Source organism: Leopardus geoffroyi, chromosome D2 (assembly GCF_018350155.1).
Source record: "Leopardus geoffroyi isolate Oge1 chromosome D2, O.geoffroyi_Oge1_pat1.0, whole genome shotgun sequence".
NCBI lineage: Eukaryota > Metazoa > Chordata > Mammalia > Carnivora > Felidae > Leopardus > Leopardus geoffroyi.
Window position 1 is genome coordinate 73,764,321 of NC_059334.1, and position 23,753 is coordinate 73,788,073.

Below are 23,753 nucleotides of genomic sequence, written 5' to 3' on the forward strand. Positions count from 1 at the left end.
TCCAGATGTGGGGCTGCTCATTACCAACCATGTGACCCTGGGCAGTTTGCTTAAACTCTCTTGAGTCTCACTATTTGCATGAGAAATACAGCTAAAACTTCCATAGGGTTTGTGGGAGATTAAAATCAAAAACTTTAAAAGTAAGCCAAACTAAATAATTAATGCTATAAAATTATAGGTATGCTTGTTATTATATTCCACCAAGGAAACCACCTTCATGCATAATGGAGGAGGGTTGACTGTAATTTCACTCCCTTGGGTCTGTGTGAAATAAACCCCCTCACATTTGGCACGGTGGTTGGTTGCTCTGGACCATGAGAGGAAAAACACCCCCCAGATCAGCATTCTTCTGCTCAGAGCAGCTTGACGTGGTCAGGTGAGCATGTTCTGCCTTCCGTTGGTGGCCCTGGCAGTACGCTGAACAGGGAAGGACAGGACTGGATCTCTGAAGGCTAAGTAAACCAGACCCCGTTTGGCCAACATGCTGGTTATCTGGCCACCCAGGTGTCCCAGGGCTTTTCTTTCCCTCACTTGAGTTTGATATCACAAGGCTTCCAGAATCAGAACCTAAGCATGTGTCAATATTTAACTCCTCTGCAAACATTGCCACTGAATTAGAAACTTCCCAGTTTGACATTTTTATTTTTAAATGTCCAAGGTTTTAGAGTCAGAGTTGAGTCAATATTATGTAATGCTCTGCTGATTTCAGGAGACAGGAGATTATTTTTGTATGAGAGTCTGTTTTCAATGCCATGAGATGCCTGGGGGAGGAATGTCAAGTCTTTACCATCCTTTACAGGGCTCTCCTCCTAGCCCACAATCCTGAGATGTACAGAGTAACAAAGGCTAGTGGAGAGCAGAGTTTGGGTGATAGCTCCCACCCACCCACCTGTAGTACTCGAGAATTTTCTACGTAACCAGCACACTGATCGGCTCCAACTACACTTAAGTTGCTCTGTGAGCCCAGGCAACATTGGGTGAATTTTCACTAACCTCTGAGGTATTATGTGGCTTCCAATTGCTTGTAAAACAGTGGTGACTGTCAGGGAATAAATTCAAAAATGCCCATTAGAATTAAAATTCTACAAAAACAGAGTAAAGAATTTAGCAATTATTTTTTATAATTCAGTAACTAGCAGGAAAGGGGATTTTTCAAATCAAAAATTAGACCAAAAAAACATGTGTCCAAGTGTTAACATTATGTATGAATATCATCCATATCTCACGGTAAAATGTACAGCCAAAGATTCAATGTTTAGTTCCTGAACCATTCTTGAAAATAGGAGAAATCAGGGGCGCCTGGGTGGCGCAGTCGGTTAAGCGTCCGACTTCAGCCAGGTCACGATCTCGCGGTCCGTGAGTTCGAGCCCCGCGTCGGGCTCTGGGCTGATGGCTCAGAGCCTGGAGCCTGTTTCCGATTCTGTGTCTCCCTCTCTCTCTGCCCCTCCCCCGTTCATGCTCTGCCTCTCTCTGTCCCAAAAATAAATAAACGTTGAAAAAAAAAAAAATTAAAAAAAAAAAAAAAAGAAAGTAGGAGAAATCATTGTACAACAAAATAATCTCTAGTAATGCTAGTTGTTATAACCCTGAAATATCAATGGCTTAAATCAATAAGAATTTATTTCTTGTTTACATAAATTTCAGAATGGACGTTCATGATTCATGGGTGGCTATCTCCTAAGCAGGAAACCCAAGCTCCTTCCATTTTGTGCCTCTGCCAGCTTCCACACATGGCCTTCAAGATCACTATGCTTGTCTACATCAAGCCATGGAAGGTAAGGCCCATGGAGAATCATGTGTGGGTTTATGTGAACAGGACTGGAACTGGTGCACATCTGTGCGCTCACATCTCACTGGCCAGAAGTTGGTCATGTGACCCATTGCCCTGCAAGAGAGATTGGGTAACAGAGTCTGGTTCCATTCCTTTTTTTTCTTTTTTTTTTTAATTTTTTTTTTTCAACGTTTATTTATTTTTGGGACAGAGAGAGACAGAGCATGAACGGGGGAGGGGCAGAGAGAGAGGGAGACACAGAATCGGAAACAGGCTCCAGGCTCTGAGCCATCAGCCCAGAGCCTGACGCGGGGCTCGAACTCCCGGACCGCGAGATCGTGACCTGGCTGAAGTCGGACGCTTAACCGACTGCGCCACCCAGGCGCCCCGGCTGGTTCCATTCCTTATAGGAAGAGGCCAACAATCTCTACCACATACTCTATCAACAGACATTCCTAGATCACATGTTAGCGATCTCAAGGAAACAATATGGTTCATAAAATTTAGCCCAGCTAAAGAGGTCAGCAAGATTGAATTTAAGGGAAATCATTCATCCAGAGCTGACATGGTGGACTGCTAAGATTATATACAATTCCCTTCTTAGCTTTTATAACAGTTTGGGAAATTGAATCTTCTCAAAACATTCTAAAATTTCAACCTATTTCAGTTTATAAAATAATTCCCCATGACCTCTAGTCTCACTTTCACAATTGGGTGACTTTTCGTCCTCATGCTACAGCCTATATTGAATTTGGTACTATCTAAAATGCTAACCTAGAAATTTGGTGTGAATGATTCGGTAATTCACACAGAATGTATTTTACTTCATAGTATAACCCAGAGTAAACATTGGCTCATTTTTTTTTTAGTTTGTTTTCTTGCTTGTTTTGAGTAAAAAAAAAAAAAAAAAGTGTTCAGAAAATTATAGTTCTTTATCATAAGCCTGTGTGGGAAGTTGTTCTGGAGCAATTAGGCAAACTAAATTGCTTTTCTTTTTATTTCATTTCATTTATTTATTTATTTTAGAGAGAGAGCGTACACAAGCAGGGGAGAGGGGGTGAGGGAGAGGGAAAGAGAATCTTAAGTGGGCTCCACTCTCAGCACAGAGCCCGATGGCAGGCTAATCTCACGACCCTGGGATCATGACCTGAGCCAAAATCAAAAGGGTCAGACATTCAACTAAGCCACCCATGCACCCCTAAACTGCTTTTCGTATTCATCTCCTCATTTGTTCATCCATCCAACAGAGGTGTGTTTAGAGCCAGCTTCATACACAAAGTGGGCTAGATGCTGAGTGACGAGTAACAACAAGGCCCAGAGAATTCAATCCTTCTCAGACTTAATCACCCACAACTGATTGTGATGGGTTATCAAATGAGGGAGCTTCAAAAGAGAGGTGTTCTTAGAGAGAATAAGGAAACCAACCTAATCAGGGCTGGAGAAGGATCCCTAAGGAGGGGATTGAATGCTGAGACAAGGATTCAGTGGGAATTTGGCTCAACTCCAACCCATAGAATTCCTGGTGTCTTCTGTTCTTATTTTAACATCTCTTTGCCCAACTTTTTTGAATTTTCCCTCATACAAAAATAATTTCATTGCTTTTTTCTGTACCTGTAAACTTTGCCAGTGAACTGAATTATTAGTTGACCATTTTTGACCTGCAAACATGGCAATTCCATATGATTCAGCTTATATCGGTGATGGTATCATGCTGAAGGGCTACAATCTCTCAAAATTACAATATCCCGTTACAGTGCCTTAAAATTTATTTTAGGCAATCTATCACCAACTGAAAACACTTAAGTTCTTTTCCATCAAATGCTTCTCTTTCAGATTATTATTCCCAGACCATTTTTTTTTCCAAGTTGAATTTTATTTTTCTGTCTTACCCGTAATTTTTTTTGATGGTGAGGTCACCAATTCCACCTCTTTGCTCTTGGAAGTACCCCCCATCTCCTTTTGTCAGTTCATTTATTCTTTTCTCCATGTTATTGTTGAGAAATAAACTAGTTCTATAGACTATCGTAATGAACACTCTTGAAGAATTGCTTCTAATTTCATGCTTTTGAAGGTAAGGCAAGGTTATACAAAAACTGCTCAAGCTGTCAAGCTTTCACTATTTGTTTTCAAGACTGCTGCTATCAAATCTGTGAAAACAATTTACTTTCACACATATCCACAGAGCAGCACAGAGAATTGGGCAGACTAGAACCTTCTCTGCAATGAAATTATGGTGATGCTGAGCATTATACAATCTCATTGAGACAGAACAGTCTGTATGAACCCTTTTCTCATCTTCCCACAAGTACTGTGGAAAACTTGACCTGCTCTATCATTCTTGGTTTATTTATGATTAGAACCAGAAATGTATACTTGGAACTTCCTCTCCTTTTCCATGGAACTTCTCAAAGAGATAAGGTTTGCTTATAAAAGGACCTTTAAGGCACTATCTGCTTGTGTGTGGAACCTGACGGAATTGCCATGGTGAGTCAGGAAAACATATTTTCCAAGCCCTAATTTATTAGAACTTACTTATTCCCCCCAGAGGTCTAACTTAACTTGAATTACGCCAATCTTTTAAAAAACCAATTTAGTCAGACTTAATCATATTTTTAACTTTATTTAGATGCTGCTAATCTGGACACTATCGCTGCTGCTGGGAGCAGTAGTAGGTAAGAAAAGATATTTATGCAGTGCTGGAAGAGATTTCTTGCTTGGCACTTTCAAAAAAGTCTGTGATGGCTGAATTCAAGCCACTAGGGGATAAGGTGTGAGTGAGAAAGGTGCATGTTGACAGCACAGACACCTGGAGTAAGGTTGCCAGATATAATCTAAGATATGCAGTTAAATTTGAATTTCAGATAAACCACAAGTGTTTCTGATAAATGAATATGTGGCAAAGTTATACTGAAAAGTATTCATTGTCTACCTGAAACTCAAATTTAACTTTTACTTTTATTTGCTAATCTAACAACCCTGACTTGGGAGTCCAGTGTGGGGTTTGAAACCTTGCTCCGCTAGCCACAAGTGTATTACCCTGAGCAAAATTCTTAACCTCTGCATGCTTCACTACCTTCATCTGTAGAATGGGAATATAATACCGCCCCTAACGCAGGATACCTGAGAGACTTACGTAGTCCTGTAAATCATCTTGCCTAGTACCTGGCACATAGTAACATTTTGCAAATGCAGCCCTCACAACGGCTACGACTCCTACCACTACTATAATCCAGACTTAATCCTCCTAGACATCCCTCCCTTTGTGCTGTTCTTTTATGGGTCAGCATTCAAGCATAGAGTTGGGCCAAACCATGGACTTTCTGTTTGATTATTCATGAGCAGCCTCTTCATCATAGGAATCCAAAATTCTCCTCAAACATAGGGGGCCAAAATACTTATATTGTTATATATGTAATGTTCTGGCACTTGCATGAAGCTTAAGTTCTCTACCCAAAACCCAACACGAGAAGATGGCTGTGAGGAATTGAAAACCTCACCCCTCTCTACCAAGGTCTGGAAATACAAGGCTGCTCTTTTCTTGGGCACCAGTGGCCCAAGGAAGACATCTGCATTGAGAAGCTAGACCGAGTCCCAGCAAGGGCTGGACAGAGACACGAGGGGAGTGAGGTGGTCATGCATTGTAGAAATGAAGACCAGAAGCCTGGGATGTTGAAGCTGTTTTGTGAGTGCCTAGATAGGAATATGTCTGGGAATGTGGAGGAGGTAAATATGCCACAAAATGTAATTTAACTCATATTTTGGCAGAGAGACCATTAAAAAGAGCATTCTGATTAAACTGACGTCCTTGAAACGCTTCTGGGTTATTACAGGAAAAGAAATCTGCTTCCCAAGACTTGGCTGCTTTAGCGATGATGCCCCATGGGCAGGAATTGCGCAAAGACCCCTCAAAATATTGCCCTGGGCTCCAAAAGATGTCAATACCCGCTTCCTCCTGTACACTAACGAGAACCCGAATAACTCTGAAGTAAGAGAACTCATTGTTTTCAGAACTAAGTTCTATCTATTTTATTTATAAAAAGTCCACTAACTTGATATTATTCTCTCTTTTGTTTTAATTTAGATTCACTTTATTTTCTATTGAAGAATAATTGACATACAATATTGTATTCATTTCAGGTGTATCACATAGTGATACATATATCATATATATATATGTATATTATATATAATATATATGTTACAAAAGGGTCACCACAATAAGTCTAGCTACCATCTGTCACCGTACAAAGGTGTTACAATATTATTGACTATATTCCCTATGCTGTACGTTACATCCTTCTGTCTTATTTGTTACTAGAAAATTGTACCTCTTAATCCCCTTCACCTATTTAATCCATCTCCCTCCCTCCCTCCCCTCTGGCTACCATTTTAGTTTTCTCTATGTATTTATGAGTCTTGTTTTGTTTTGTTTTATTTAATCATTTGTTTTGTATTTTAGATTCACATATAAGTTTAATCATGTGGTACTTATCCTTCTCTATCTAACTTATTTCACTTAGCATAATACTCTCCAGGTTTATCCATATTGTCATGAATGGCAAGCTTTCATTATTTTTTTTTACAACTGAGCAATATTCCATTATATATATATATATATATATATATATATATATATATATATATATATCTCACATACCATTTTTGTCCATTCATCCATCAATGGACATATAAGTTGATTCCATATCTTGGCTATTATAAATAATACTGCAATGAACATAGGGATGCATATGTATACCCGAATTGGTGTTTTCATTTTTTTCAGATAAAAACCTAGAAGTGGAATTGCTGGATTATATGGTAGTTCTATTTTTAATTTTTTGAGGAACCTCCATACCATTCGTTATTGGTGACTGCACCAATTTACATTCCTGCCAACAGAGCATGAGGGCTCCTTTTTTTCCATATGCTCACCAACAGCTGTTAATTCTTGTCTTTTTGATAATAGCCATTCTGACAGATGTAAGGTGGTATCTCTTTATGGTCTTTATTTGCATTTACCTGATAATAAGTGATGTTGAGCATCTTTTCATATGCCTATTGGCATCTATATGTCTTGTTTTGGAAAAAAAATGCCTATTCAGGCCTCTGCCCATTATTTAATCTGACTGTTTTTTGATATTCAGTTGTATGTGTTCTTTATATATTTTGGATGTTAACCCCTTATTAGATATATCATTGGCAAATATCTTCTCCCATTCAGTAGATTGCTTTTTCATTTTGTCAATGGTTTCCTTTGTTGTACACAGTCTTTTTAATCTGATGTAGTCCCATTTTTTTATTTTTGCTTTCACTGTTCTTGTCTGAGGAGACAGATCCAAAAAATATTGCTAAGATTGATGTCAAAGAACTTGCAGCCTATGTTTTCTTCTAGGAGTGCTATGGTTTCAGGTCATACATTTTGTCTTGAGTTTATTATTGTATATGGTGTAATAAAGTGTTCCAGTTTCATTCTTTTGCATGTGGCTGTCCCACACCATTTATTGAAGAGACTGTCTTTGTCTCACTATATATTCTTGCCTTCTTTGTTGTAGATTAATTAACCATAGAAGTGTGGGTTTATTCCTGGGCTCTCTGTTCTGTGCCATTGATCTATTTTTCTGTATTTGTGCCAGAACCATAATGTTTTGATTACTCTAGCTTTGTAGTGTAGTTTGAAATCAAGAGTGTGACACAACTTTGTTCTTTCTCAAGATTGCTTTGGCTACACAGGGTCTTTTGAGGTTCCATACAAATTTTAGGATTATTTGTTCCAGTTATATGAAAAATGCCATTGATTTTTTTTTTGTAGAGATTGCATTGAATCTGTATATTGCTTTGGGTAGCGTGAACATTTTAACAATATTACTTCTTCTAATCAATGAGCAAGGTAATCTTTCCATTTATTTATGTTGCCTTCAATTTCTTTAATCAGTGTCATTGTTCAGAGGACAGATCTTTCACTTCCTTGGTTAAATTTATTCCTAGGTATTTTATTCTTTTGATGCAATCACAAATGAGATTGTTTTCTTAATGTGTCTTTCTGATAGTTTGTTATTAATGTGTAGAAATGTAACAGATTGGGGTGTGTGGGTGGCTGTGTTGGTTGAGGAACCAACTCATGACTTTGGCTCAGGTCATGACCCCAGGGCTGTGGATTGAGCTCTGCATCAGGCTCTGCACTGAGAGTGGAGCCTGCTTAAGATTCTCTCTCTTTCCCTCTATCTATCTCCTCCACTTGCATTCTCCCTCTTTCTCTCTCTCTCTCTCTCTCAAAATAAATTATAAAAATAAATAATAAGAAGAAATGCAACAGATTTCTGTAAATTGACTTTGTATCCTGCAACTTCACTTAATTCATTTTTTAGTTCTAAAAGTTTTTTGGTGGAGGCTTTAAGGTTTTCTATATATAGTATCCTGTCATCTACAAATTGTGACAATTTTACTTCTTCCTTTCCAATCTGAATGACTTTTATTTCTTTTTTTTTTTTTTTTTTTTTTTTTTTTTTTTTTGCCTAAATGCTGTGGGTAGAACTTCCAATATTACGTTGAATAAAAATGGCAAAAGTGGGCAACCTTGTTTTGTTCCTATTCTTGGGGCAGAGGGAAGCCTTCAGCTTTTCATTGTTCAGTATGATGTTAGCTGTGGGTTTGTCATATATGTCTTTTATTCTGTTGAGACACATCTCTCTGTGTCCAATTTATTGAGGTTTTATCATAAATGGAAGTTGAATTTTGTGAAATGCTTTTTCTGCATCCATTGAGATGATCATTTGATTTTTATTCTTTGTTTTGTTAATGTGGTGTATCACATTGATTGATGTGTGGATATTGAACCATCCTTGCATCCCTGGAATAAATCCCACTTGATCATGTTACGTGATCCTTTTAATGTAGTGCTGAATTCAGTTTGCTAATATTTTGTCAAGGATTTTTACATCTATGTTTATCAGGAATGTTGGCTTGTAATCTTTTTGTAGTATCTGTCTGGTTTTTGTATTAGAATAATGCTGACCTCATAGAATGAGTTCAGAAGCTTCCTTTCCTCTTCAATTTTTTGGAGTAGTTTGAGAAAGATGGGTATTAAGTCTTCTTTTTAAACGTTTGGTAGAAGTCACCTGTGAAACTGTCTGGTCCTGGACTTTTGTTTGTTGAGAGTTTAATTACTAATTCAATCTCCTTATTAGTAATCAGTCTGTTCAGATTTTATATTTCTTTCTGATTTATTCTTGAAAGATTGTATGCTTCCAAGAATTTATTCATTTATTACAGGTTGTCCAATCTGTTGTATATAACTGTTACTAGTAGTTTCCTATGATCCTTTATGTTTCTATGGTATCAGTTGTAACTTCTTTTTCATTTCTCATTTTATTTATTGGCCCTCTGTTTTTTTCTTGAAGAGAAGAGTCCAGCTAAAAGTTCATCAATTTTCTTTATCTTTCAAGGAAACAGCTTTTAGTTTTATTATTTTTCTATTGTATTTTTAAGTCTTTATTGCATTTATTTCCACTCTGATCTTTATTATCTCCTTCATTCTACTAACTTTGGGCTTTGTTCATTCTTCTTTTTCTAGTTTTTCAGTTATCTAGTGTGTGGTTAGGTTGTTTATTGAGCTTTTTTTTTTATTTCTTAATGTGGGCCTGTGTCACTGTAAACTTCCCTGTTAGAATTTCTTTTCTGTATCCCATAGATTTTTGAACATTACATTTACATTTTTATTTGTCTCAAGATATGTTTTTAACTACATCTTTGATTTCTTCCTTGACTGTTCCTTGACCCCTTGGTGCCACATAGTTTAGTCTCCACATGTTTGTGTTTTTTTTAACTTTTCTTCTTGTAATTGATTTCTAGTTTCATACCAATGTGGTCAGAAAATATGCTTGATATGATTTCAATCTTCTTAAATTTATCGAGGCTTGTTTTGTGGACTAACATGTGCCTTATTCTGGAGAATGTCTATGTGCACTTGAGAAGAATGTGTATTCTGCCATTTTTGGATAGAATGTCCTATAAATATATGTTAAGTCCATCTGTTCTAATGTGTTGTTTAAGACCACTCTTTCCTTATTGATTTTCTGCTAGGTGATCTATCCATTTATGTAAATAGGATGTTAAAATTCCCAGCTATTTTTGTGTTACTTTAAATTTCTTCCTTTGCATCTATTAATATTTGCTTTATATAATTAGGTGTTGCTATGTTGAGTGATTAAATATTTTCAAGTGCTATATCTTCTTATTTAATAGATCTTTTATCTTTATGTAAAGCCCTTCTTTGTTTCTTCTTACAGACTTTGTTTTAAAGTCTATTTTGTCTCATTTAAGTATTGCTACTCCAGCTTTCTTTTTGTTTCCATTTACTTAAAATATCTTTTTCCATCCCTACATTTTTAGTCTGCAAGTGTCTTTAGATCTGAAATGACCTAAAATGATCTAGTAGGCAGCATATACACTGGTCTTATTTTTTAATCCATTCAGCTACTCTTTGTCTTGATTGGAACTTAATGTCATTCTTATCCTACCTCTATGTTGCCATTTAGTAAATATTCTAAATATTGTTATATACATGTGTATACACACACACACACACACATATATATGTATATATAAACTCTCCTAATATCATATATAATCTCCCAACATTACACACACACCCACACACACAGGCACACACACAGACATACACACACACACACACACACATACACACACAGCAAAGCCATCCATTGCATGAAGACAAGATCCCTACATCAATGTTATAGCGCATGTTTATCCTGACTAAAGCAACTGCAGAAATGTTATGATGTCTGGAAAGTAGTGGCTTGATGATGGTTGCAAATAGCTTGCCTGTAATAGGAGAATCCATATTCATAAGGATCTCAAGTCTTGGCGGTCTTTTCCTACTCATCATCTCTCTCCGTGTACAAATGATTCTATTGGACGCTATAAGAAACTTGGCATTAAACACTTTTCTTCTCAAAATAGGAAATTATTGCAGATGAATCAACTATCATGAGCTCTAATTTCAAAGCAGATAGAAAAACCCGCTTCATTATTCATGGATTCATAGACAAGGGAGAAGAAAACTGGCTGTCCAAAATATGCAAGGTAAGATATGGTAATCAATGAAGGGAAGGCTGCTTCCAGACTGATGATTAACAATGAGTAAGGCACAGGCCCCAACCAATCAGGACAAATGCTAGCCACTATGACACCAGAGGATCACCTGACTCTTCTGGGCCTGGGGATTCTGGGTAAGGTCCAGGAGGTGGTAGAGGGGTAGAAGGGACCTGGAACAGTCAGGGCAGCAAGGTTGGCAAGCATTTGGTGGCTCTGTGTAGTAGCTATTTAATAACTAATACAGAGATATTTCAAAATTTTAGCAAGGAATGTTGCCATACTGATGCAATATTAGTTGTATTTTCAATAACTTTTAATTTTTTTCAAGAGGCTTTAATTTCCATTTGAAGAACTAAGATAACTTATTTTGCCCAAACTAATTGTTTTCCTTTGATTTTCACTTCCTACTCTTTGATCTCCTATGGTAGCAGTATCTAGGAAAACCCTGTATGTTTTCATTGACAGCTTCTGTTGTTTCAACAGTAGTGATCCAATTTTCTTTAATTTGTCTTTGGCTATGTGCCTCGTTATAATGAAGAATTAAAAGACAGAAAATCAAAGAGAACAATTTTTCCTAGCAACTGCTAGTGCTTGAGGAACATTATCATTGATTCATTTATTCAACAAGCTTCTGTGGCCAGCGTGGTGCACAGGTGCAGTTATTTCTTCATAGGTCTAAAAAAAAAAGACACAAAGGTTTTCCTGAACACTCTTAATTTCAGGCTATCTATGACTCAAGCCAAAGGCTGGATTGAGTCAACTCTAGAGACTATCTGCTGATCCTGACGATAGCCAAAATCAATGAGCTTCATGTCACAAGTTCAAAAATAGTAAAACCTTAATTTGTCTTCTAAAATAATTTAAAGCTGATGATTACTGGGGAGAGGGTAGTAATAGATTTTTATACAACAGGGAAGGAAAAAGACTATGATTCTTAGCTCAAAGGGGATGTAAATTTTTAGATAGGGGTATACAATTTATTTCCAAAATCCCAAAAGCAGATTTATTTTTCTTGCATGCTTTGGCTTTGATAAAATGGTTGCTTTAGGATGGAGAAATAAGTGGATTAAACTAGAAAACTGGGGCGCCTGGGTGGCTGAGTCGGTTGAGCATACAACTCTTGGTTTCAGCTCAGGTCATGATCTTGCGGTTCGTGAGTTCAAGCCCCATATTGGGCTCTGCGCCAACAGTGCAGAGCCTACTTGGAATTCTCTCTCCCTCTCTCTCTGCCCCTCCCCTGCTCTCTCTCTCTCAAAATAAATAAATTTAAAATAAAACCTAGAAGATTAAAGGTCCTAGACTCTAGTTCTAACTCTTTACTTAGCTAACTGTGACATTAGCAAACTATTTTCCCTCTTTGGATATTTCTATCTGTAAAATAAAATAATTGGAGATGATTTATAAAATTGCTTTATTCTTCCGAAAGTCTTCTTGGAAAAAAGGTGGGGATATGTATAAACATACATACACCCAAACAGACAAAATTCCTGCCAGATCTAACATTCATGAAACTATCATTGACCCCCATCAGACAAGGCTTCCAGTAGATATCTGGTGGGTTATGCTTTTATGTGAAATAACTCTTCAGTGATGTATAATAAAATATGTTCATCCAGAAACTTTGATTAGTCTTTCCATCATGGAAAAGCTTACTCATTTACTGTCAGTATATTTATTTAAGAGGGTCCTAACATAGGCTTTCATTTATTCATTAGTCCAATAAATATTTATTGAACACCCACTGTGTGCCAGGAACTATTTGAGGCCCTGAGGATATAGCAGTGAACAAAACAGACAATGTCATGGGGCGCATTTTAATTAGGGACATGTAGGCTTATGACATTTATGATGATCTAATGAGACAATCCACTGTACCACATTTTATACATTTCTTCTTGCAGCAAATGTCTATTTATGTGTTACAGTAGATATCCCAAGAATCCAGTTCCCATTATGGCCAAACCTTCAATTTGGAGCACATGTTAAACTTTTTTTTATATATTATTTATTTTTGAGAGAGAGAGAGAGCATGAGTGGGGGAGGGACAGAGAGAGAGAGAGAGAGAGAGAGAGAGAGAGAGAGAGGGAATCCAAAGCAGGCTCCAGGCTCTGAGCTGTCAGCACAGAGCCTGACCCCGGGCTTGAACCCATAAACCACAAGATCATGACCTGAGCCAAAGTTGGACGCTTAACCAACTAAATCACCCAGGCACCCCAGAGTACGTGTTAAACTTTAAATTTCAACTTGTTGGGATGAGCACTGGGTGTTGTATGGAAACCAATTTGTCAGTAAATTATATTAATAAAAATGAAATAAAATAAAATAAATGAAAAATAAATAAACAGAAAAAAATAAAAGGAATTTCATAACCATAACAGACTAGAAGTTGTGTTTGTTGTTTTGGGGTTAAAAACAAGCTTGATCTTGTACAGGTCGAGAAGGGAATTTACCCGCATTCTCAAATGTGTTATTAATAAACATCCCCAATTATTCACCCATTTATTGTGTCTGTTCCATCAGAACTTGTTTACAGTGGAAAGTGTGAACTGCATCTGCGTGGACTGGAAAAGTGGCTCCAAAACCGGTTACACTCAGGCCTCACAGAACGTCCGGATTGTGGGGGCAGAAGTGGCATATTTTGTTGAAGTTCTTCAGGTAACTACCTCCAAGTTATATAAAAGCCCATCCACATTGCTCTCTGGGATTCTCCTTCAAAAAAAAGAAAAAAAAATGCTGTAGGTATGATAATTATGAAAGACATTTCTCTACTGAGATTCGGCTTTCCCCATGGTTGCAAAGAAATACACAATATCCATCAATCAATCAGTCAATCTAGATTTGGGCTTCTATCCCTATTAAAGTCAATAAACTAGTTCTTCCAGCAACCAGGTAGGCTGTTTCTGTTGAATCCCACCAGCATTTCTTTGAATTTTATCAGTTATTAAAACAAGTTGGCATGATAACTTCAACCTTAAGGTTAAACTATCTTGTTTTTGGTTTTGTTGTTTTATGGTTTTAACAGAAGCACAATGACAGCAAGCTAATCTAATTTGGTAACAAAAAACCTTAAAAAATGTTAACCTGGAATTTGCTTAAGTAAATGCTTTTATTATTATTTTCTAACCTGAGTACTTGCTTCAGCACCACTGGGTAACAATTCCTCATACCTGGCAAGGATTTCCTCTACATAGTAAAAGAACAGAGATTCCTACTTCCACCAGTTTAAATGTTAAACCATTGCCATATTCTGTTATAATTGGGGGGGGAAAGTCCGTGAAAATCAGTTGCTTTGAAGGGGCAGCACGTCTTCTTAAAACTCAAGTTTTGAGGGGATCTTCTTCTGCGGCCATCTTGAATTTTGATATATTTGAAAACATTCTGAAGAAGTTTTCTTCCAACAGTCAGCATTTGGTTACTCACCTTCCGATGTCCACATCATTGGCCACAGTCTGGGTGCCCACGCAGCTGGAGAGGCAGGAAGGAGGATCAATGGGACGGCTGGGCGAATCACAGGTTGGTCAAACAGTAAAAGCTGAAAAATTGGACTAAGCGTTGCCTACATGGGGTCTAAATGGATGGCAGTTTGGTATTTTCTGAATTGGGCCACATGATCGGGAATCAGTATGTTCTGAGGACTAGCGAATTTTTTACTAATATTCATCTTTGGTCTACAGAGCCCTGGTTTTTTGTTTGTTTGTTTTGTTTCGTTTTGTTTTTTATTTTTTTGAGAGAGAAATCGGGGGAGGGGCAAAGGGAGAGGGAGAGAGAGAATCTTAAGCAGGCTTCATGCCCAGCATGGAGCCCAACTTGGGGCTCAAACTTACAACCATGAGATCATGGCCTGAGCCGAAATCAAGAGCTGGACACTTAACTAACTGAGTTATGCAAGTGCCCCCATCTGTTTAACATATGTGTGTGTGTATATATATATATGTATATATATATATATATATATGTGACTAAAATTTGGATTAAGAACATCGGGAAGTCTTATTCACATCTCTTTTCCTGTTTTCAGGCCTTCACAAAGGACTAGAATAAAGAGAATAAATAACAAAATAAATAATAAATAGAATTAAATCTAAAGAGTTCAAAATATATAATGTATTATATTACACTTTGATAGCAATTGATAATTAGCGTAATCCTCACCCACCCTGAGCTAAGAGTTAAAGGATACAGGTGGTTAGGACAGGCTGGTCAGTCCTGCAGGCTGCTAGTTAGATAAAAAATATTCCATAAATCTCAGACTGATTGCTTCTGGCCAATGGGGCCACATGTTGTATACTCAGGCCCTAAAATGACCTTGTAAGTCTATAGGAAAGACTTTGCTATCCTGGATCTAAGAGATGACTATTTCAGGGAGCACTTTTCTTTTCCATCTTTGCACTCTCTCTCCAACCTTCTGATTCTTTTTTTTAATACCTTGGGCAAACGGTTCATGTTTGGATTGGTGGGGGCATCCAGATGTCTATCATTAATTTGCTGGAGAGAACATTCCTTCTCGTGGTCCATGACTGTTTACAAGAGCCTACTCAGCCAGGCACTTTGTGAAGTTGTGGTCCTGGTGACCATGAATACCGAAGTCCTTGCCTTTATAGGATTTTACAGGAGAGTGGGGCAAGTGGGGGAGGGGAGACTTCTTTTAGCCTGAACAGCTTTTAGGAGTCTCATGTCTGCCAGAGTCTAGCTCCTTCCCTAGAACTGTTGCTAGTGGCCTGGATTGTCCCAGTGACTAAACATCCATAAGGAGAGCCAAATTTCATGGTTTGGGAAAAATTTGCTATAATTCGAATAGTAAATTAGACACAGAAAGTGGAAGAAGATGATAAAGCAGGGAAGAACTACCTTATCTCTTTCCATAAATAAGTCATGGTTCCCACCAATGCTTGCACTTGGGTAGGTAATTAAAGAAAGGTGAATGCATACACTGATATTAACATGACACATCCTATCTACTTTAGGGTTGGATCCAGCTGAACCTTGCTTTGAGGGCACACCCGACTTAGTCCGATTGGACCCCAGCGATGCCCTGTTTGTGGATGTAATTCACACAGACGCTGCCCCTATAATCCCTAACATGGGTGAGTTCTGCAATTCATCCTCCACGAGTGTTTACTAACTCTACACAGTAGAGTGTTTTAGAGCATTTTGACTCTATACAGTAACATGAACTTTCTCATATTTTAAAATTCCTCAGGGTTTGGAATGAGCCAAACCGTAGGCCATCTAGATTTCTTTCCAAATGGAGGAAAAGAAATGCCCGGATGTCAGAAGAACATTCTCTCTCAGATCGTTGACATAGATGGGATCTGGGAAGGTAAAAACCATTATGGACATGAAGAGATTTTCCTAGGGGAACATTTGTATTTCATTTTACTAAATTTGCTAAGTATTTTGGTACAGGTCTCACATTTTCTGTAATGAAGGACTTTTAACACAAAATGTGGTCTTTTCACTGAGGAAAGTTGGGCACGAGGAGACTCTAGGAAAGGAAATGTAATCGTAGTCAACTTTCCAAGGATCTAATTCAGGGAATGCATTACTAAGTTGTACTTATATCTATATGGACCAGTCTTTTCCTTCTAAAGTTATTTTTCCATTTCATTTAGCTATGGCATTACTATTAAATTTTTCAATAGTACTTAACTTCTGATCACATCGCAAACCATAAATACACTGTATCCATGATTTTGTTCTGTGACCACCATGAGTTCACACTAATTAGAAAAATCTACTCAACAACTGTGTTCTAATCATGACATTGGAAAAAGAAAATCTGTTGCTGATGTGTAAATCATTTCTGATTTCCAAGGGACCCGTGACTTTGTGGCCTGTAATCACTTAAGAAGCTACAAGTATTACTCTGATAGCATCCTTAACCCCGATGGCTTTGCTGGATTCCCTTGTGCCTCTTACAGTGTTTTCTCTGCAGTAAGTAGATTCTACTTTGTACCTGAAGAATTTTGTAACCATCACATCTTCATGACGTACGGTTCACTGGACACGACATGCATTCAGTGAATGTCACTATATTATCGCCACATTATTTATACTTTTTTTTTTTAATTTTTCTTCAACGTTTATTTATTTTTGGGACAGAGAGAGACAGAGCATGAACGGGGGAGGGGCAGAGAGAGAGGGAGACACAGAATCGGAAACAGGCTCCAGGCTCTGAGCCATCAGCCCAGAGCCTGACGCGGGGCTCGAACTCACGGACCGCGAGATCGTGACCTGGCTGAAGTCGGATGCTTAACTGACTGCGCCACCCAGGCGCCCCTTTATACTTTTAATCGTACATATTTTTAATTGAAGTACATTGACATTATTGTAATAGTGATAAGGCATTGGAGAACTTTAGAGGAATAGGCTTATATGCTGAAATGTCCACTTTGTTCTCTATCACTCCAGTATGTATCAGGTAAATGTTCAAACTTGTCTTAGAAATATTGTAAGTAAAAAGAAAAAAAAAAGTAGTCTAAGGAAATCTGAGCTATGGCTCCAGGATGCTGATACATATGGAAAACTTGTCTTAAATGCTGATCCTATAAAACTATATCATTATGGGCATGTAGATATTTCTGTGCAACCTTATGATTGTCAAGTTTTTTGTTTCTTTGCTTGATTTTGAGTTTTCATCTTGTTTGGTATTCGCTAGACATCTGGGTTAAAAACCTTAAATGTGATCTTGAAAGTGATATATCTATTGCCTGTTATTTTTTTTAACATTTATTCATTTTTAAGAGACAGACAGAGAGCATGAGAGGGGGAGGGGCAGAGAGAGAGAGAAACACAGAATCTGAAGCCAGCTCCAGGCTCTGAGCTGTCAGCACAGAACCCGATGCAAGGCTCAAACTCACGAACTGTGAGATTATGACTTTAGCTGAAGTCAGATGCCTAACTGACTGAGCCACCCAGGTGCCCTTTGCCTGTTATTTTTTATTGCTCTTCTTTTCACTATAAATTTTTTCAAGGAAAAATATGTGATCCATGTCATTTAATAAATAAAATTTTAAGTAACATGCCAGGTGAAGTCATAGTTACAAAGGATGTATAACTTCGTGATGAAGGGAAAGGGTCTGAAACCCGATTTCACTATTAAATGGTTGAATGATTTGAACAAAATTCTTAACCTAAGGCAGTTTTTTCATTTCTAAATGAAATAATAATGGGAGACTCCATAGGTTTTGTGGGAGGATTTAATGAGATGTTATGTTTTAATTGCTTAGCCCAGAATCTAAAATATAATAACTAGCATTCAACAAATGTTGGCTATATGTGTATGTGAGAGCATGGTTTACTTGCAGTATAGCTTATGCACGCAAGAACACCAACCCCCTTCTTTGGTCTAGCTTTGTTTTTATCTTGTTCCCAAATCCCCAATCTCTAGGTAATGGTAAAACAAGCAAAGAAGCTTTAGGTTTCATTCAGTTAAAATTTAGTCTGATTCAGTAATATGTTTAGACCTTTTAAGTGATGCTCATACACTTTTTTTTTTTTTTTTTTTTTTTTTTTTTGACGATGGCAGGGAGAGAGAGAGAACGTGTGCATGAAGTGTGCATGCTAGCAGGAAAAGGACAGGGGGAGAGGGAGAGGAAAAGAGAATTTTAAGTAGGTTGCACACCCAGCACCGAGTCCAACATGGGGCTCTCAAGACCAGGAGATCATGAGCTGAGCTGAAATTAAGAGTCAGCCACTTAACCTACTGAGCCACCCAGGCATCCCACTCAGACACTTCTGTAAGAAAATGTTATCAGTTAGAGCACCTGGGTGGCTCAGTCCGTTAAAGCGTCTGACTTCGGTCATGATCTCTGGTTCATGAGTTCAAGCCCCATGTCAGGCTCTGTGCTGACAGCTCAGAGCCTGGAGTCTGCTTCGGATTCTGTGTCTCCCTCTCTCTCTCTGCCCTCCCCTGCTTGTACTCTGTCTCTCTCTCAAAAATAAATAAAAACATTAAAAATAAATAAATACTTGGGGCGCCTGGGTGGCGCAGTCGGTTAAGCGTCCGACTTCAGCCAGGTCACGATCTCGCGGTCCGTGAGTTCGAGCCCCGCGTCGGGCTCTGGGCTGATGGCTCAGAGCCTGGAGCCTGTTTCTGATTCTGTGTCTCCCTCTCTCTCTGCCCCTCCCCCGTCCATGCTCTGTCTCTCTCTGTCCCAAAAATAAATAAACGTTGAAAAAAAAAAAATTAAAAAAAAAAAATAAATAAAATAAAATAAATAAATAAATACTTTAAAAAAAAAAAGGAAATGTTACCAGTTTTGCATATATCCCAGCCTTTGGACCCCTTCATCAGTTTCTCCCCAAGCTGGTATTGGCACAGTGATCACGGGGGTGGTGGTCAGTTTGTGTGCAGGGCAGAGGGGACAACATGGGGGTCTGCATTTTTGATGAGCATGTGGCTGGTGTCTGCAGATAATGTCTCAGCACATATATTCTTCTGGTTTGGCCAACTTCCCCAGATAGCTCTGGCCATTTCTTCCTGACTGGCTCAGTCTCCCCTTAGTTTTTGCTGGATGCAGACCCTGACTCTGGCCCAGTCCCCATCTGGTTCATTGATCCAAGAGACTGCCCCTCGCCTCCATTGCGGAGCAGGCTTGCCCCTCCATAGCAGGAATTGTGCTGTTTGTCTCTCCCATTGTGTTTCTCCCTCTCCCTTTTCTTCCCATAATTCCTTGACCCAGAAAGAGGACATTTATCTATGTAATATATATCTTCTCCACACCCCAACCTCACAGCTACGACTTAAAGGCCAACTGGGGCATTTTCTGCTCACATTGGGAAAACTCTTAGATCTGAATCCTTCAGACCTTCACATGCTAAGTGGAAGCTAAAAAATTTGGGAAAACCCTGACTTTTGAGCCTTTCATCCTCCTCATGGGCCCGATTTTGCATATCAGAGCTCCTCATCCCCTCTGCTCTTTCTTTTGCAATCTTTCTAAAATAAATTCTAACCCCTGGAGGCAGATGGATGTCTTGGGGGCCACTCGAGCAACTTACAAAGGCAAGAGACAAGATTAAAATATATGTAGAAATATGTATCTAAATTCCCTTTTCGTATGATTTCTATAATATTTTTGTTAGTATCGTGTCATTGACTAGTAAAACCACTGGTTTATCATTGTGACTAATGAGATGCTTTTTAACCTTTGCTGAGATACTATGAAAATCCTCTTTTGCCATCAGCACAGAATTGGCTTTAGAATGTTTGAATTGCAATAACACGTGGAAAAAGAGGGTGCACTTCATTCATCAGTTGTTAATTTGCCCTAGAACAAGTGCTTCCCCTGCCCCAGTGAAGGCTGCCCACAGATGGGTCATTATGCTGACAGATTTCCTGGAAAAACAAACGGAGTGGGCCAGATATTTTATCTAAACACTGGTGATGCCACCAACTTTGCCCGTAAGTCTCTCCTATATTTGCCTTAAATCCTTAATGCTCTGTATTTTATCACGTTTGGTGAAAATGTGTGAAATGGCTCTTCTGCAGAAAAGTTGGAAACCTTCTTCCCAAACATGGAAAAATATTCAAAAGCTGTCATGCTCAATGTAACTCGGGCTCAATGGGGGCAACAGAACAGAGTTTTGGGGGCCTGAACTAAAAAATGATACCAAGATTGATTCCTTCATATTCGATTCTGGTGCTGAATTCAGGGGGCTTCTTCTGCTCCAGACTCCTCCAAGTTTCACTAAAGAAAATTCTGAGGTTTTGTACAAGCAGAAAAGTAACCCAGGAGAGAGGTGGCAGAGATTGTGGGAATAGAAGGGAGTTGCCAGATCGAAGAGCTGTTTAAGGCGGTAGCCTCCGTGGGTGATAAGAATTAGAAGGTGCAGGGATGGTAAGGCATGGGGACAGCCCCCAGGTTTCCTTTCTGGGTCACAGAGGAAGAAAACTATTGGAGCCAGTGGGGTTGGCCACACTGTAAAAACTAAAGCCAAGTTTAATCCCCTCCTCAGTTTGACCCAAGCTAGCTCTAAATGGCATAAACTTCTAGTTAAGTATGGACTGGTATCATAGAGTGGTTACCATAACTTAATACATTTCCAATGGCAATGGAAAGCTGAATTATAGAATTTTTTAAATAAGTGTAGACAACTTAGACCTGTGAAAAGGAATTGATGAAAATGTCACACTCTACCATTTTCCCGCTTTCTTTTAACATAAAGTTCTTAGAATATTCAAAAATAAATTGCTAGGTCAAGAAATTGAAAGCAAAATATATGACTTACTTACATTTACTTGAAATTTCTTGATTTTGGAATGATTCTGTACTCCTGCCCTGCCCCCACATCTGTCTTCTGAACATTTAGATAAAGGAGTATCTATCTGCTTAGAAGAATGGCCACTACTGGGTCACCTGGGTGGCTCAGTTGGTTAAGCATCCATCTATTGATTTCGGCTCAGGTCATGATCTCATGGTTGGTGAGATCTGCCCTGTGTCAGGCTCTGTGCTGACAGTGTGGAGCCTGCTTGGGATTCTCTCTCCCTTCCTCTCTATCTGTCCCTCCCCCACTCGTGCTTTCTCTCTCTCTCAAAGTAAATGAATAAATAATTTAAAGAAAACAATGCTATATATAAATTACTCAAAATTCAGCAGCAGTGGCATCCAATTAAGCCTGTTTTCAGAATATCTTCTGCACAAACTGACATTTTGCAAATATTTTCACCCTGTGCAGGTTGGAGGTATAAGGTAGCTGTCACGCTGTCTGGAAGGAAGGTTACAGGACACGTGCTAGTGACTTTGTTTGGAAATAAAGGAAATTCTAAACAATATGAAATTTTCAAGTGAGTAAAATATTACTCTAAGCTGTTTGTTTTACCTTGCACCTTAATACATTTCAGAATACATTTCTGTTTCGGAATTTTTTTTTCTCTGCTGTTTCCTGAGAAAACCACTGATGTCTGTTTTGATGCGTGGCATCTGGTTTATAATCAGTAAATAAGTATCCTGCCCACAAAACAACCGGGAAAAGACGATATGATGATGTCATCACTTATTACATTGTGGGAGAATTGTGACCAAAACATATTTGAAATTTTATCAAAGTAAGGATGACATTAAAGCAATACGAGTCATTGCTGGCAAATGACCTGCCGCTGAGTTACCATACCTGTCTGCATCACTTAACACATTCGGATGGCAAACGTACTACCAGTCACCTTACTAGAGATGCGTTGTTAGCTGGTTTTAGAACCCTATATGTATATATTGATGTGTATATTTTTGTATGTTCACGTAACGTTTTCATTAACTTCTCAACTCCCAAGGGGCACTCTCCACCCCGACAGCACTCACTCCAACGAATTTGACTCTGATGTGGATGTTGGAGATTTGCAAAAGGTTAAATTTATTTGGTACAACCGGGTGATCAACCCAACTCTACCCAGAGTGGGAGCGTCCAAGATCATGGTGGAAAGAAACGATGGAAAAGTGTAAGTAATAAAAATCCAAAGAGATTTGCCGCGCCGCGTCATTTTTGTAATCCTATTCCCACTGGAAGTCTACTTTAAGTCTATAGTTGTTCTCCCACATCATGGTCACAATTGCTTTCCCAATTGCTTCTGTTTCTTTGCTAAAAAGAGAAGAATTTTAAGGGGATAATTTTGAGAGATTTGTAGATGGGTATGTGTTATTTGATACATGTGTTAAAATGAGAATCCGGCTTCATGACCCTAAGTTAAAAAGAATGATTTCATTTAGCAACTGTGTGTGACAGCAGATCACTGGTTGCCTGGGGAGAGGAGAGATAAGAGGGGATGAGAAGGAGAGATTACAAAGCCACAGGAGAGTAGTTGGGGACAATGAATATGTTTACTCTCCTGATGGTGGGGATGGGATGGGGGGACTACTCTCATCCCCTTAGAAGATAATTCAATGAAGGCCCAATGCCATAATTCGTGGGCAGGAAATTTGACTTCAGCAAGTTGCTAACTGCCACCAAAAAAATTCAGCTCACCTTTATTTATATATAGTGTGTGTGCCCTTCATCTCTTGTGTCCTTCATCAAGATTAGTGTTTAACCTTTAATGCGCTATTTGAGAACCTTCCAGCCATCAGACCACAGGGAAGGAAATGAAGATGAAGAGAAAAGGCATCTTCTCAGAACCTTGTCTGTGCCAGGCACTTGACATATGGTTCTATATGTTATTAAAGAAAATTAGCTTCCAAGCAAACTGAGCATTGTTTAGTCTCATGGGTAATGCTTGTCAGTTTCAATTCAATTATTGAATTGAAATAAGAATGCCTAGTGAATGTAACACCAGGACCTCAGAAATATCCCTCTGGCTGATTTCTCATCATACCGCTGACCCTACTTTTCTTCAGTTGCGTCGATTGACGACGTGCCAAGTGCTTAGTAGGTGTTTTTAGGATATGACAAATGAACACTCTCTGTTTTTAGGGGCATCCAATGACACCGCCTCCCTCTGCTATTGCACAGCCATGAGAGCACTGGAAAGGAGAATTCAGTCCTCTATACAGAAGAGGCCTGTCTTCCCTTGGCCAATGTCTGCTCTCGGGCACATGGAGTGGCTCTCGCTCAGCCTCGGGAGAATAGAGGCTGTCTTTATGCTCCAACACACCAGCCGGGTAGCAGGAAAAGCTGACTTTCTGTTGTTTTGTCTCTGCAGGTTCAATTTCTGTAGTAAAGAAACTGTGAGGGAAGATATTCTGCTCACTCTTACCCCGTGTTAGGAGCAGCTGACACGTGACCACTGCACCTTACTGCTAATAAAATCTACTGGTGAAGCAATCCATTCCTTTGCCACCATGTCCGTTTTTTCCAATATAACTTTCGTATAATGTGATTAAAATCCAAATTCTGGAGTTGGTCTGAAGAACCATAAATGACTGTTGAAGCTGGTTAC

The 23,753-nt window shown here is 38.7% G+C and overlaps 1 protein-coding gene across 1 annotated transcript; it reads left to right on the top strand.

The window, feature by feature from the left end:
- The first annotated feature begins 4,181 nt into the window (after nt 1-4,181).
- Nucleotides 4,182-23,642, top strand: LOC123577120 (pancreatic lipase). The gene is made up of 13 exons (XM_045439074.1): nt 4,182-4,255; nt 4,398-4,443; nt 5,602-5,756; nt 10,751-10,873; nt 13,406-13,540; nt 14,287-14,398; nt 15,850-15,969; nt 16,086-16,205; nt 16,701-16,819; nt 20,159-20,288; nt 21,563-21,671; nt 22,155-22,319; nt 23,517-23,642. Exons 1-13 carry the CDS (start codon nt 4,253-4,255, stop codon nt 23,578-23,580), a joined length of 1,401 nt encoding a protein of 466 aa, XP_045295030.1. The 5' UTR covers nt 4,182-4,252; the 3' UTR covers nt 23,581-23,642.
- Nucleotides 23,643-23,753: the final 111 nt, after the last annotated feature.

Excerpts from the sequence above, each read along its gene's own strand:
- LOC123577120 (XM_045439074.1), top strand. Across the intron at positions 16,820-20,158 it reads CTTACAGTGTTTTCTCTGCA|AACAAGTGCTTCCCCTGCCC; the intron begins GTAAGTAGATTC and ends AATTTGCCCTAG. Across the intron at positions 20,289-21,562 it reads TGATGCCACCAACTTTGCCC|GTTGGAGGTATAAGGTAGCT; the intron begins GTAAGTCTCTCC and ends CACCCTGTGCAG.